General features: G+C 38.8%; 1 protein-coding gene across 2 annotated transcripts in view; it reads left to right on the top strand.

Moving 5' to 3' along the window:
- Positions 1-16,044, top strand: part of LOC115013496 (protein unc-13 homolog B-like) — a 72,962-nt gene that overhangs the window by 51,168 nt on the left and 5,750 nt on the right. The window contains exons 24-32 of one of the 2 annotated variants that reach the window (XM_029439841.1): positions 2,646-2,672; positions 2,937-2,957; positions 4,474-4,494; positions 5,832-5,858; positions 11,556-11,644; positions 11,856-11,993; positions 13,178-13,301; positions 14,759-14,803; positions 15,514-15,585. In XM_029439841.1, coding sequence (XP_029295701.1) covers positions 2,646-2,672; positions 2,937-2,957; positions 4,474-4,494; positions 5,832-5,858; positions 11,556-11,644; positions 11,856-11,993; positions 13,178-13,301; positions 14,759-14,803; positions 15,514-15,585 — 564 coding nt within the window. The remainder of the gene's footprint in view (positions 1-2,645; positions 2,673-2,936; positions 2,958-4,473; positions 4,495-5,831; positions 5,859-11,555; positions 11,645-11,855; positions 11,994-13,177; positions 13,302-14,758; positions 14,804-15,513; positions 15,586-16,044) is intronic. The other variant, XM_029439842.1, reaches the window with a different exon arrangement.

Genomic DNA, 16,044 nt, shown 5'->3' with positions numbered 1-16,044 from the left:
TGTTCTGTTCTTTCCTATCTGCCCTGTCCTCTCCTTACTTGTCCTGTCTGCATTTAGGTTGACAACAAAGAGAAGGAGAACAAGGTTTGTCGGTCAGGCCCAGTGGGCAGTGATGTGATGTTTGTTAAAGCGCTTTAAATCAGGACTTTGTGCAACCGGGACTTTGTGTTTTGTGTGTTGTGCTGTTGTGCTTGTTGTGAACTAGACTCAACTGTGTATGTTTAACTTCAGTTTTTTATTAATATATGAATGCAATCCTCATGTACACACTCAGTATTGAGTAAAAGAGAACTCAATGTTTTTTACTAGTTTAATTATATTAAAAGTTGCACAAGGCTATGTGACGTCACATATTGGTCCCTAAATCCCAGGCTTCTAATAGAAAAAGTCGCCTGACGACGAAGCACTTTAGCATCTAGCTATAACATTAAATGCCTGATTCCACCAGACATCTCTTTTTTCAGCGAGCAGCACTAAAAGGATGCTTCAGGTAGTGCTGGGTGCTACATGGGGCCTGCTGTTACTCTGGTTGAAGTGGGGAACAAAAGCTTGAGATATTTTAAACTTTCGGTACTAAAAAGAAAATGCAGAGCTCTCGCAGCTGTTAAGAACACACAACAGCAGGTTGTTCAAAACAAAGAGGCAACAAAGGGAAAGACAGACGAGATATTGATATCACTTTATAGCTTTAATATCTCCCAAATACTAATAAATACTCTTAACTAAATAGAGCTCTACTGGTTATGTAATCGTTACTTTCTTGAACTTTACTTGAAGTAGTTGTGTTAGTTGTGTCTACAGTGAGTTGTTTGCCATCTGTCCTCCTGTAGGACGAGTCCTCAGGCTATGATGACAGTGAGGAGGAGCAGGAGAAGGTTTGCTTCCCTCAAAATCGTCCTCCTACGTCTTCCTACGGCATTTCCATAACTAACCTCTTCTCTCCTGCCCGCTGTCCTCTCACAGCTGACTGAAATCCTCACATGTGGTTGACTAGATCCTCCATTGACTTTGCTGTTCGACACAGTGTCTGTGTGTGTGTGTGTGTGTGTGTTCATGTTTCCACATTATTTTCCCGTCATCACCATTAAGTTATTGTCTTCCCCATGTCTTCTGTTTGTTGTTTTGTGTATTGTCTTTCTTAATGTCTTTGTTGAATTCCTCTGTTTGTTGTTAAAGGATAACAAAGGAGTTGATAAGGAGAAGGTGAACCATCAGCCATAGACCCTCATGTTCTCTTTGATGCTAAATGTTTTTTATTTTACTAACATTTTGGTCATTTGTCTTCTTTCTGTTTTCTTTTTACATCTTCCTAGTCTGAATCCAAGAAGGAAAAGGTGTGTGTGTAACCAAACTGTGTGTGTGCAAACTAGTCATGTTTTGATTAAGCTGTGTGTGTGTGTGGTTGTGTGTGAAGTGTGATCTTGATGGAAAACGTGTTATTACGTATATAATAATAAGTAAACAACATATTTATTGCAATATGTACAAAAACCCTAACCCTTGCATACCATGTCCACACTTCTTTCAATAAGTCAACGAAGCCACTTAAACATTAAAGTGTTAGGTTTGACATAGACAATGTGAACAGGCTCGTTTGTAGTGATAAACCTACAGAGACACGTAAATCTGCAGCTCCTCTGCTTTAAAGTGACTTTCATCTTTACAGCTGACAGACACCGTTGGAGAGTAGCTGGTGAACAAAGTGGAGACCTCATTGACTTTATAAAAAAATTAATTATTAAAAAAATTAAAAAAAAAAAAATCCTAGGCAGGTTGCGATCTATAATTATCTTTCATTTTAACAGGATAAAACTAAAACAAACTTTGGTTGGAATCTTTTTATTTGAAGAAAAATAAATAATTGTTTTCTTATTTAAAAATAAGGTCACCACTTTCCACAGGATGTGATATCCAAAATGTGTAAGGATGTGTATGTAAGTGGAGTCAATGGTCATCTTAAAACTATATATTGTTTCCTGAAAGATAACGCTCAGTTAGTGGAAGTGAATTGGAGGAGGCAGGAGCTCGTGTGCTCCCTCCTCAGAATGGCAGTTAGAGTTAATAATGACAAGGACCCCATTATGAGAGGCTCCGGCTCATCAAAATAAATGGGCGAACAAACGAAAAACTACCGAAAAACAGAGTTACAAAGTGCCCTTAATAGTTTCCATGCTCCAAGTTACTTCTTCTGGTCCTGACATTTGACCAGCAGTCTGACAGAGAAATAGCACTGTGGCTAAGATGAGGGATGGACATATATTATAAGTTGTTATTGTAAATCCTGTGTGTGATTTACACATTACTCTGTCAGAGTAAACACCTTGTACCCTTAAGATATCAAGGCTTGTTTTTAGCTACATTTTATCACCCATCAGAGGGGGACGCCTCCAAACTGAATATAAAACCTGAGAATCAGCAGAACTGGACCTACGAGGGTCTCACCTGGAAGCAACAATAAGCTTTATTAATATGTGAGTCACTGTCTGGGGGGAATAAAGGCCAACAGGAAAGGTGAAGCTAATAAAAGTGCTAAAAAAGAGTGCATCTGTTATGTCAGTGTGTGAATGAATGTGTGTGGGCGTTGTGTTTATATTGGGGATGCTAGCATCGAAACGTAGCTCACTCACAAATGTGTGTCCTTGCAGGCTGAAAAGAAAGACAAAGAGAAGCAGGTTGGTTTCTAGTCATCACCCCCCCCCCCCCTACTGCTCCGAGGCTTCAGCTTCTCTAACATCTATACCTTTTCTCTAAATCTATTAATTCATTCATTATTCTCCTGTAACTTTCCCTGAACCTCTGATCTGTTTAGTCATTTAGATTGCACTCAATTATTCACCTCACTGTACACGCCATGACAAGAAATGCAGTTCAATAGAAATTATTTGTTGACTTTCTATTCAAACATTTTCTTTTCATTTTCCGTTATTTGCCCCAAGGAGGAGACTAGGAGCAAACAGGTGGGTGCTCCAAACGCAGACTATCCCCCTCACTTTAGAGATCAACCAGTGCAGACCAGTACAAGTAGGGGTTTGGAAATCTTGAGAGCTTCAGTGGCAGCCCTAATAAAGGGTCATACAATATGCATCTTCCTTAAGTTTGTCCTAATGATCACTTTGCATGTTCTGCCTAGTTGTTGAAAACACTGTCAAATGTAGAAAAGGAAGCAGCAAAGCCATCAGACCTCAAAAAGAACATTCAGGAGATATAAGAAGCAGTAAGAAACGTTTACTGTTAGTTAACAAAATGTGTAAACTGTAGCGCCTAAGCAAAAGTTTAAGAATGGTTTGTTCAATATATTAACTTATCAAGGTGCAGTCCCATCAGGCACGTTTGGAGTTATCGGTCCTCCACGGTGAACAAAGAATCAAAAGGTCTTGCTGAATTGAACATATGTTTACAAACTCTCACGCAACTCGTGCAGTATAATCCAAGTCTCATTTATCTGGATGTTTGCTCACTACTTCCCAAATACATGCAGTTTAGCTAAAACCTTACTATTTGAAACAAACTGCAGACTTGTCCGGACGAGTAGCGCGTCTGCACTGTTTACGTTAAATAGTGAGGTTTAAGCCAAACAGATTTGATCACCAGCATTTCCTCTTCATTTAAAAAGCCCAGAAAAACAAAAGGAGTTGAGGGCAGAAAAGACTGGAGGTCATATTCAACTGCATCTCTATGTCACGTGACCTGTTCACTCTAACCTTACTTGAAATTGCCCAGTGTGGACTTAATGCAGCAGATTTACACAAGCAGTCAAGAAAACTCTCTCTGCATGATTTGGACGCAATTGTGTAGTTGATCACACCTTTAACATTATTCCTTGAGACTTCATGCTCAAGCAGGTTTGAAGTTTGTATGTTTTGACGGTTGAAAAAGTGCTGCAGCCTTTTCAGCATATATAAGCAGTATATATAAAGTATTGATAAATGGTTTATAACACTATAATTGACAGTGTTCAAGGCCTTTTGAACATGTTTATAACTAAATTATTAACTGTTTATACAAGTCTATAAATTAAGTTCACAACTGAAAGTCTACCTGAGCGAAGGATGTGCAAAGTTAGCTTCCAGGTTTGACCCTTTGTTAATGTGCTTGTGAGTGGATGAGTAAGACTCCACAATAAAACATGGGACATAACCGTGTCAATAGTTCCACTCTGTCTGCGGCCCTGTTGACTCGCACTTTTCCCCGAATCCAATTCAAAGAATTATTCCCGTTTGCCAAAACACTTGATTTAGCCGCCGGCAGAGGCAGCAGCGCTTGATTCAATTGATGTTTTTCTTCAGGATAAAGCTGTTTCTCCTTGAGCTTAGTCATTTTGTTTCTGTGTTTGTTACATTTAAATGAAATTGTTGACTTATCATTCCCCTTAGCATATTTAGTATTCATGCAGGGAACAGATTGTAAGAGGTGAACATCATGACAGTAGAGGACAGTTGTCTAATGTTTTATTATGTTGTTTTCTCTCACTAGTCGAAGGAGGAAGTAAACCAGGTTAGTTTGTCTCCATCATCTCCATTTTTCCTCTGTAGAGCTTTTCTCTCCGATCCACCTTTTAAATGCAAATGCTGAAATGATGCTATTATCCTGTTAGCCATGGTTGAATATAAACCGCAGTCTGGCAGTCAAACTGTTGTACAACATTAATACTGCAGGTAGTACAATAGTAAGACAGTCACAGTAGAGTCTTTGTGAAACACACAGTAGAGCCGGCCCGAAGCACAAACTGTTTAGGGCCCGTCAGCGACCCCAAAAGAAATGAAAATGGGAACTCTTTGGATTATTTTATTCATTTATTTGTCATAATTTAGTGGATTTGAATATCATGCCTGATTAGTCGCCAAAAAAGTGAGCCAATCCCAAATTTGAAGTATTCCTTGGGGATATGTGGGGATATTGGTGGAGCTACAACAACATCGGGAGTGTTTCTTTTTTATATTTCTAATATCTTAATTTTTATTAACTTTTTATATTTGTTTTGCCCATTTTACCATTTGTGCAGTGCAGTCAATCATCATAAAATATAAATTATGGATGAGGGAGAAGTTATTCAATTCCACAATTCTAGAGCGCTGATTTTTTGCATTTAACTACACATCCTGTGTATACATTGCAGCCGCTTGTCTTAAGTGCATGCATTGGTAAGCGCTAGTCCGCTCTCTCTCTCTCTCTCTCTCTCTCCTTTCCCTCTTCATACTTAGTTTGATTTGATCATTTTTATCTTGGGATTTTATGTTGTTATTTTGCCAAAATGCTGCACTTTACCCCATCGCATCGCATCTCAGCTTATTCTTAAATGTTTCTATATATTTGTATAAAACATTTTTGCACTATTTGTAAAAAGAAAGAAATCTAAATCTTATACTGTCTCCTACTGGGTATTGCAACTGTTGCACAACAATTTCCCTCGGGATAAATAAAGTTATATCTGGTATATCACAAGCCTTATTGGGAATATCTGAATATCTGTCTCATTGTATCAGTTGACTATCTTCCATACAATTCTTTTTTGGGATGAAATGTGCACAGTACTACAGCAGACAGCAGTGAAACACAAGACTTCCACAGGTGGTGTCAGTTCTCCCCTTTGTCTTATAGGATCCCAATAAAGCAGCGGCAATAAACATAAAGCTTTTATTAAAACACCCACTCACCATTACCCAATCCACCAGACAATATCACAAAAACCCACCAAAAATAACCCTTCAGACTATGTTCACCTGCTGCATACATATGTGCAGTGTCTGTGACGCTACAGTTTGTGTGTATTGTGTGACTTTTATTTTACTTTTCTGTCTTTTCTCGTTCTTTCTTTCTGTCTTTCCGGGAAGACTGAAGCCACAGCTGCCACAAAGAAGGTACAGTTGTGTGATAGAGAGTGATACGAGTGTCGGACAAAAACACCTTACCTGTAAAGGACACTTCTAATTCCAGGCTGTGTTTTTGTGAGGATAGTGTGTGTGTATGTGTGTGTATGTGTGTGTGTTTGTGTTCTTAAAAGCAGTTCTTCTGCAAGTCTTGAAGAATTACAACAAGTGAATTTAGGAGATGCATGTCGAGATAATATTTACATGAATGTGTGTTAAAGTAGCAAACACTATAATGTTTCTACAGGACTGTCTCAGAAAATTAGAATATTGTGATAAAGTTCTTTATTTTCTGTAATGCAATTAAAAAAAACAAAAATGTCATACATTCTGGATTCATTACAAATCAACTGAAATATTGCAAGCCTTTTATTATTTTAATATTGCTGATTATGGCATACAGCTTAAGAAAACTCAAATATCCTATCTCTAAATATTAGAATATCATGAAAAAGTATACTAGTAGGGTGTTCAACGAATCACTTGAATCGTCTAATTAACTCGAAACACCTGCAAGGGTTTCCTGAGCCTTGAAAAACACTCAGCTTGGTTCAGTAAACTAAATCACAAGTATGGGGAAGACTGCTGATCTGACTGCTGTCCAGAGGACCATCATTGACACCCTCCATCAGAAGGGTAAGACACAAAAAGAAATTTCTCAAAGAGCAAGCTGTTCACAGAGTGCAGTTTCAAAGCACATCCACAAAAGGTCTGTTGGAAGGGGGAAATGTGGCAGGAAACGCTGCACAATCAAGAGAGATGACCGCAGCCTTAACAGCATTGTGAAGAAGAGTCGCTTCCAGAATTTGGGGGAGCTTCAAAGACAGTGGACTGAAGCTGGAGTCCAGGTATCAAAAGCCACTGTTCACAGACGTGTCCGGGAAATGGGCTACAATAGCCGTATTCCCATGGTCAAGCCACTTCTGAACTCAAGACAACGGAAGAAGCGTCTGACTTGGGCTATGGAAAAGAAGCACTGGACAGTTGCAGAGTGGTCCAAAGTCCTCTTTTCAGACGAAAGCAAGTTTTGTATTTCATTTGGAAGTCAAGGCGCCAGAGTCTGGAGAAAGGCTGGAGAGGAGCAAAATCCAAGTTGCTTGAAATCCAGTGTGAAGTTCCCACAGTCAGCGATGGTTTGGGGAGCCATGTCAGCTGCTGGTGTTGGTCCACTGTGTTTCATCAAGCCCAGAGTAAATACAGCTGTGTACCAAGAGATTTTAGAGCACTACATGCTTCCGTCTGCTGAAAAGCTCTATGGAGATGAGGAATTCATTTTCCAGCATGATCTGGCACCTGCCCACAGTGCCAAAACCACCAGTAACTGGTGTACTGACCATGGCATTACTGTCCTCGATTGGCCTGCCAATTCCCCTGACCTGAACCCCATAGAGAATATGTGGGGTATTGTGAAGAAGAAGCTGAAAGACACTAGACCCAACAATGCTAATGAGCTAAAGGCCGCTATTGAAGCATCCTGGGCATCCATAACACCTCAGCAATGCCACAGGCTGATTGCCTCCATGCCACGCCGCATTGATGCAGTAATCCGTGCAAAAGGATTCCCAACCAAGTACTGAGTGCATTAATGGACATTTTCACATGTTTGATTTTGTTTTGCTGTTATAAATCTTTTTTTTTACTTGGTCTGAGGAACTATTCTAATTTTTTGAGATAGGATTTTTGAGTTTTCTTAAGCTGTAAGCCATAATCAGCAATATTAAAATAATAAAAGGCTTGCAATATTTCAGTTGATTTGTAATGAATCCAGAATGCATGACATTTTTGTTTTTTTAATTGCATTACAGAAAATAAAGAACTTTATCACAATATTCTAATTTTCTGAGACAGTCCTGTATAGGAGGTAAAGATAAGATTCATAGCACTGTGCATGAATATGTGATTTCTGAGGATATCTATATTTTGTGTTTATGTTTATTCTTTACAAATTTGTGATGTTACAGATCATATAATGAAAATCTTGCAAATGTTGCACAGTTACAGTAGTGTTAACCCTCTCATTCGGAGGGGTAAGGAGTCAAATTAACCATAAAAGTATTAGCCTATTTGCTGTCATACTTTTGTGGCTGACGCCTCTCGATCATTTTGAAGCTTTTATTTTTTCTCTTTTTGACAGAAGCTAGTTGTTTCCCCCTGCTTCAAAGGTTCAACACATCCTGGACCTTTTCATTAAATGCATTCAATTCAATGAGCTTTATTGGCATGAACAAAAACAATTCTGTATTGAGATTAAATTGATACTGTTCTCTAATCCACGCAAGCGGCAACCTCCAGGTCTGAAAAGGGAATCCAATGCAGAAGTTCCTTAAACCTGCATTCTCTCTAATATCCAGCAGGGGGCGACTCCACCGGTTGCAAAAAGAAGTCCGGTTGTATAGAAGCCTATGAGAAAATGACCCTTCTTCTCACTTGATTTATTGCATCAGTAAACATTTGGTCTCAATCGCTAGTTTCAAGTCTTCCACTATACATCATGATGTTCATTTAGTCAATGATGGTCCCATTTACAGTAAAATAGACAATAAAGCAGAATCTGCTTTAGGGCGTGGCTACCTTGTGATTGACAGGTTGCTACGGATTGGGTGTTGTCCGTGTTTTTGATCTTATAACTTTAACCATTTCACAAGGTTTTTTCAGTTCTTAAAGTTAATTGTAACATTTCGCATAAAAATGTGTTATTCAGCGTTCGGTTGTACTTAAGATCTCATTATTAAATCTACACTTGCACTACTCTTGATTTGTCCTCATGTCTAATATTGACATGATTACCATATTTTCATTCATTTCACAAGGACAACTCACACACTTGTGCCCACTCATCTCCAAAAGCCTATAAAGCTGTTTGACTATGCTCAACACATAAAAACCGCTTTTGGATTCAGACCAAGACGGAGGCGGAGTGGACAGTCCAAACTTTCACTTCAATCAACATTTCTCAATTACATTGCAAAATACTTATACACTGTCACTTCAAAGTCATGGCCCTCTTTTAGGCCAATTATATGTTATGGCACTTTGCCCAACGTCCTCTATCTAATATAACAGTTGCACAGTTATCGATGGCACACTTTCTACAAAGACACTTTGGGATGTCTTATCTCGCAATCGTCTACTACATACTTGAGGTCCAGCATACAAATGAGCATTAGGCAGTATTTCACTGGTTTATGGAAGGTCTGGTACCAAGCTCCTCAAGGCCATTTGAATCTGCAAGTTGAATAACCACTTAAAGCTGGATTGGACAGTAAAAAACGGATTATTGAATGTTTGAGATAGCACATACTACAAAATGGCTGCAAAGTCACCATCGCTGGCAGTTACATCTAATTAAAGTCTAGTGCTAACACAAATTCTGTTAAAAAACGTGAAGTTCAGATCAGCAGATATTGCATGAATAAGTCCCACACATTGATTAGAGATATGTTTTGCCATCAAAACTGTAATTTAATACGCGTTTTACCTCTTTGAGTGCCAAAATTCATGTAATGCATTGCAAATGTGTAAAGAGTGCTAAACTGTTTCTGGTTTAGCAGCACTTTGCTTGATTGGCCCTAAGATGTTGCCATCATTTCTTTTTGACCTGCATTATTACGTCTAAATGCAAACCATTCCAAACCACGAAGAAAAGTAGATCACTCACGAATAATAGCTGAAAGAATGACATCGCAGAGGAAAGTTGGATCGTGTTAAACTTAACAAGCTTAATCATGACTGAATTACCTACAGGCCAGGTGGGGGCAGACCACAGGCCGGCAAACAAACAGGGGTTCCAGCAACATGCAGGGCTCACAACACAAAGGCAGGAGCACTGCCTGCGGTGCATTTTGGCCCAGAGAGCTTCCTCGCTTCCAATGCAGTCAGGTGCTGAAATAAACCTGATGTAAGGGTGCTCTGCAGCTGAGCCTGACCTTTTATCTTAAAGTTAACTATAATTATAACAGCGGTACCTTTCACTTTGTAACCGGTCACATTTTCAGAGAAGTCTGCACCAAAGTTAGGTTCAGACTCCCTGGTTTGTGATATTTTCCCCCCAGAAGTCCTTTTCGTTGTTTCAATGCACACATCTCACAATAATATTGACTATTCGCTACTGCCAACGGAGAGGAAGAAAAACTCCTTAACATTCTTAGTATAATTTTATATCACTTATTTAGCAACTTCCTCCTTATTTAAACTTTAAACATCAGCTGTGCTTCCCTCCAGGTTTATTATTCGTTATCATTCACCAATTTCAGCTTTCTACTCTCAAGAAGTCTGTAACCAGAGGAAAGAGTGACAGCCTCCTGCTGCCAGATGATTTCCACTAAATGGAGTCATACTTTCTCTCGTGGTATACTTTGAGCTTCAGGAAATGGTGTGCTCTTTATAGTTTAAAGTGCTCTTTTCACACACTATTGAATGTGTTTAAAGAAGCATGAATGAGCTTCATTATACCTACAAACTTTCCACAGCTGAAATCTTGTTCAGTCAAGATCTTTGCAATTGGCATTATAGTCAGCATTTCTTTCCTATTTACTGATCTGTATCCATCCCACACACAAAACATGCCCATACTGTAAGGCACTGTGTGTATCTCTGACTCACTGTAGAGACAACGTTCACCCATTGACACTGTGAAATGAATCTGGTGCATACACACGCTTACTCATCTCATCTACACACTCGTAAAGTATTCCCACATTAGAAATTATGTACATGTTCTGTACAATGTTTGCCTTTTCAACCACCTTTCAAATCTGCCTCATACATATTTATTTAGCTGCAAACATCGTGCACACTTCTGCTCAAACATCCGAAAATGCACTGAAGAGCTGACGATATTGATTTGTCGTACTTCAGCATTAAATTGTTGGAAAGTTTTTCAACACAAGGGACAGAAATAGAGCTCAAAATCATGACAACCAACTTTATGCTTACTGTAAATACAATAACTCCAAATTGTGCAGTACTTCTAGGAAACATAAACAGAGACGATACCTGACGTGACATTAGTACGGTGGAGTTGGACTGTAACCTCCTAATGTCCAGTGGACGCAGCTTTGTCATATTCTAGCTGCAATGCTCCTGCTGGAGCCAATCAACGCCTTCCTATCCATGGCTCAGTGTTAACTAGACACACTTGCAGCTCTTTTCTTCCATCTGACATCTTTATCCATCGGCTTGCAATAAACCCCAACTAATAGCCAACCATCTGTTGTGCATTAACATCCACCCTCAAAATGTCAAATATGGTGAAGAACTTCCCTTGGGAAAGAAATAGACAATTATTACTGACATAAGGGTTGAGGTTTGGAAATAGAAAATCAAGATTTTGTGTTTTCCTTTACATAAAGAAAGATATTTCTACCATAACTTATTGGTGCATAAGGATGAACCAGAATGCAGGAAATAAAGTGTTTGAATTTCCTGGGGAAGAACCCCCGCTTAATGTGTTGAAACAAAACCTACGCCCTTCCTACACACATTCAATATACTAAATAAACTTTACTTACTTGCTATATTTAGGTATTTCTGTTTTCTTTAGGTAAGATAGAATGAAATTGAAAAAGGGATAAAACACCAACAAGGACTTTTCAGGTTTCAGTTATCTACTTGTGTATAACTTGTTGTAAAGACTTTAAATAACCCTGTTATCTATGTTCCTCCTCTTCCTTTATGTGTGTGTTGTAGCTGGATACAGAGGCAGCTGACATCCTTAATGACCTGCAGGTGAAGCTCAACAGCTTCCTGGACAACTTTAGCATGGTGTTTGCCAAGAGGTAACACACACACACACACACACACACACACACACACACACACACACACACACACACACACACACACACACACACACACACACACACACACACACACACACACATACACACACACACACTCACAGTACTCCATGCAGTCCGAGGAACAAGTCATTGTCAGCCCTGCAGAAGTTTTCTTGTCTAAGTTTCCCTCTGTCTTCTCTCCCTCCAGTTTCCAGACTCGTATTAACGGCTGCATGCGTCAGATGGCTGAGATCCTCTACCAGATCAAAGGCCCGCCCAACCACAACACTGCAGAAGCAGACGCTGACAACATGCTGAGGCCCCTCATGGAGTTCCTGGATGGGAAGTAAGTGAAAGAATGACACACACAGTGACTCCGGTTGTAAATGACTGTTTCTCATGAAACCACTGAATTCATGATTTTTGCCTTCCATTACTTATTTCTACACTTACAATCACTGAGTCAAAATAAACTATAGTTGGGTCTCTACAGCTGTTTTGACCCAGTGTTACTCTTATTACCTCCATCAAGGTGTAATGTTTTCACTTGGAATTGTTTGTCAGCACAATCATGAAAAAACAACTTGCTCGCTTTTCCTGAAACTTGGTGGAAGAGTGTAGCATGGGCCAAAGGAAGAACACGTTACATGTTGGAGCAGATTCGAATCACTGGGCGGTTACTGGTATAATTTTTCACTTTTGGAAACGGCCTTGGTCTCCCAGTGCCCTTCTAGTTTTTTATATTATTGTTGCAAACTAATCTTTGGTATGGTTGCAAACTGTCATTATCTACTGAGGCTCTTTTTAAATGTACATGTCCCTATTTGTTATGGATTGTTAATATGGTACTAAGTATATCTTTTGCCGTTTTGAATGTTGTGTTGTTTGGTACATCTAAAAAACAGGTACAACTTGAACTTGTTGTGTCTAACACTGGGTCTAAATGACCATATTAGTGTTTGGGTAAACAACCCAACAGCAATATATAAAAAACAAGACTTTAAACTCCAAGTCAAAACAACCCATTGGAACTTTGCAGAAGTTAATCTGCAGCCTCCCAAACTGAAGAGGAACAAAGCAGTGGATGAACACTCAGATAAACTTCCTCCTTAGAGAATTAGTGCTAAAAACAAAACAGCAATGTGGTAGCATAGATAGGTGTCAAATATTGTTTTGTGTTGCAGTACGGACTCTTGTCCATCAACAGAGAAGCAAAACAGAGATACAAATATATCCAATCATTTAAATTCACCTTCAAACATCTATCCTGCAGTAAAGATGCTGAACATATGCAGGCTGGAATCTAGCAAAACCAGCTGGAGAATTAACATCATTGTTATTATTGTGTAGATACCTCATTATGTCATTATATTACATAACATATATTAAGGAAGGAAAAAATAAAGAATATTATGGAAGGACTGGTGGACTCTTAATGCTTGAAAACTGAACTTTACAGTGACTACTATTACTGTACCATGAAGACTGTAGTTTCAGCTCACATTGTTGGGGTGTGTGTTTGTGATCCAGTCTGAGCATCTTTGCTGACGTCTGTGAGAAGACGGTGCTGAAGAGGATCCTGAAGGATCTGTGGAAGATCGTCCTGAGCAGCCTGGAGAAGAGCATCGTCCTGCCACAGAGCAACGACAGCCTGGCGAGTACAGCCTCAACCCTCACAGCACAACTACACCATGCCTCACTAAACCTTAACTACACGAACTCCAACCATACACGAGTAACTATAGCATTGTCACTGAAAAAAAAGAATCAATGAAGCAGAATAAGACGTATCGTCTTTTTTATTCCACACATTCTTCTTCCTTGTCAAAAACTTGTCCACTACTGCAAAAAAGTCGATCGTGAGGTATGAAACTCGTCCTCACAAAGATAAAAGAACAAGAGCATAATGATGAAATACTGTTGTATGATGAGTAATCCATATTCCTTATTTCTTTTCTTCTGTCAAATGTCTTTACAGTCATCACAAGTGCAGCTTCTCATACTGATAATCAAAGACAGTGAAGGAGAAACATACAAACAAACACAGTTATTCAAGGCCAATATGTTTTTGTCCATTCAGTACTGATCACATGATATCACACTATGCTTATCATTTCAGTCAGTATTTGTTTCTGTATTGATTTTTCTTCGTTGTTATGTTTTGTCCTGTGCTAATGGAGCAGCAGGCAGGGGCTGTTTTGAAAACTCAAACACAAAGTAACCGAACTCCCGGGTTTCTGCAGGTTAAAATGAGTTACATTTAAGACTTTTAAAGACCACAAAGAATACTTATTAATCCCCCTTTGTATTTAGTGATCATACGGACAGAAGTATGAATGAAAATAAGTTCTAGAATTTCTTTAAGTACATGAATTTATTGACATGTTTAAACAATACAATAGTCATAAATAACAGCAATCTAGGTCTAAATGGAGCTACAGCTCATTCTTAAGAAGCAGGTAAGGCAGCATGATAATCACTATCGATATAGTGCCGCTCTTCATGGATGTGCTCGAGGAAACGCTGACCAGGTTGATTGTGGTTCCAAAAAATAAATAGTACATTTCGACGACCCTCTTGAATATCTGCAGTTAACAGTGGAGCATTCATTTTAAGACTTATTTTGGCCTAACTTGCAGACAATTGAAATGAAGACTTTTTAAATGCCTGCAGAAACCCTGGAGTTCACATGCTGTTATATTCACATTGAACATCCATGTTTGTGTGTGATGTCGTGTCTTCCAAAAGCAAAGCGCATTCATTTAGTGTCAGCTAACTGCAGATGAAATATCTCAACACAGGCTTTGCAAGTTGATTATAACAGCAGTATGGAACGAATGCAGATATATGTTGTGTTTATGCAACGTGTTGGATTATGTTGTATCTTGTATCTCAGCTGCAGCTGTGATGCCACCCAGTGGTGGACGGCAGCAAGTTCTCCAAATAGGATTTCTTCTGTGAATATGTTAATCATGTGGAATTACTGCACTTTGTCCTTTGTATAGAGAGATGCAATTTACAATAAAGCATGAAAATGTCACATGAAGTCTGAAAGTAATGTTTACTTACTCACTTCTTTCTCTCTGCGCCTCCTCCTCCTCCTCTCTGCAGGGCGCCCAGCTCCTCACAGCAGCTAAAGGACTGTCTAATCTCAAGGTAACACACGCAGTATAAATAAAAGGGTGTCTGTTTCTAATGATACATTTGAAAGCTTGGATTTGAGTTTACTATTTCTCACCATGTTGTTAGTTATTGAAGCCAGAAAAGAGTCAGAGCCTGAATGCGAACAAACACACAGCAATCACCACACACACATTTTTATTAATAGCTTATTAATGGAAAAAAACATAATCTTAAACTGCCATCAAAACATACACAAGAAGAAGAATAGCTACAGAGACCACACGTTCCTGCAGGAAAAAAGTAATGAAATCTGGAGAGAGCTGTTAGAAGAAGTGCAACTTAAAGCATGTGTCCGTGGGCTTTAAGAGTCAATGGTGGCTGCAGCATGCAGGACGTTGCATAAAGCTGGCAGTTTAAAGATTTGATGTAGAAAGTAAATTGCAGATGTTTTCCCCTCCCACAGCAGTGACTGTTGAGCACAGACATCTTCTCCAACACTACAAGTCTCTGAAAACCGTTAAAAGTTCAGTCAGTGTCGATGTATTGATGAGGGGTCATTGATCTGTGTTGATATTTTTATGTTGGTGGATTTCAGTGATCACAAGCAAGGTAAACTAAATATCAAAACTATGCCAATAATCAAAGACCTGCATTTTTTTTTTACTAGTTTTATTTATTTGTTTTGGGTGTTGCTCTCACGAGGAAAGTGTGTCTAATGAATCTGTCTGTGAACTCTGCTGCAGGGAGGTGGTGAAGCCAAAACCTTGACGCCCAAACAATGTATAATTATGGATGCAGGGCTGGAGACGATCAAAGTAGGTGGAGACCTGCACATTCACATGTCAACCAAGAAACAACTTGGGAAATGTCAGCTGCATCTAGATTGATCCATTTTGAGACATTCATACGATTCTTTGACATTTTAAAATGTGCAAGATAAGAGTAAAAAATTAGGAAATGTTTTTCTGATATGCTGCTTTATTAGATAAAAACACGCTCACCTATTTAGTATTTTGCTGAATCCAAACTCATTCTTATATGAATGTTATTAACAACAAGAAAAATAAAATACTTTTTTATGTACATTTTCAACCTACAGTATAACATTTGATTCTTTTCTGTATATTACATTATTCCTCTATATCACATACTTGTACATACCTGTGTGTATAAGATTCTCTGTAAGTCATTCCAATGAAGCATCTTGCCATATAATTAATATATGTATTTATAATATACATTATATAGTAGACAGTATATCGCAGGCACTATCA

This window comes from Cottoperca gobio, chromosome 9, assembly GCF_900634415.1.
Source record: "Cottoperca gobio chromosome 9, fCotGob3.1, whole genome shotgun sequence".
NCBI lineage: Eukaryota > Metazoa > Chordata > Actinopteri > Perciformes > Bovichtidae > Cottoperca > Cottoperca gobio.
Note: the sequence above shows the minus strand (reverse complement) of the source record. Positions and strands in the feature narration are given on the sequence as shown.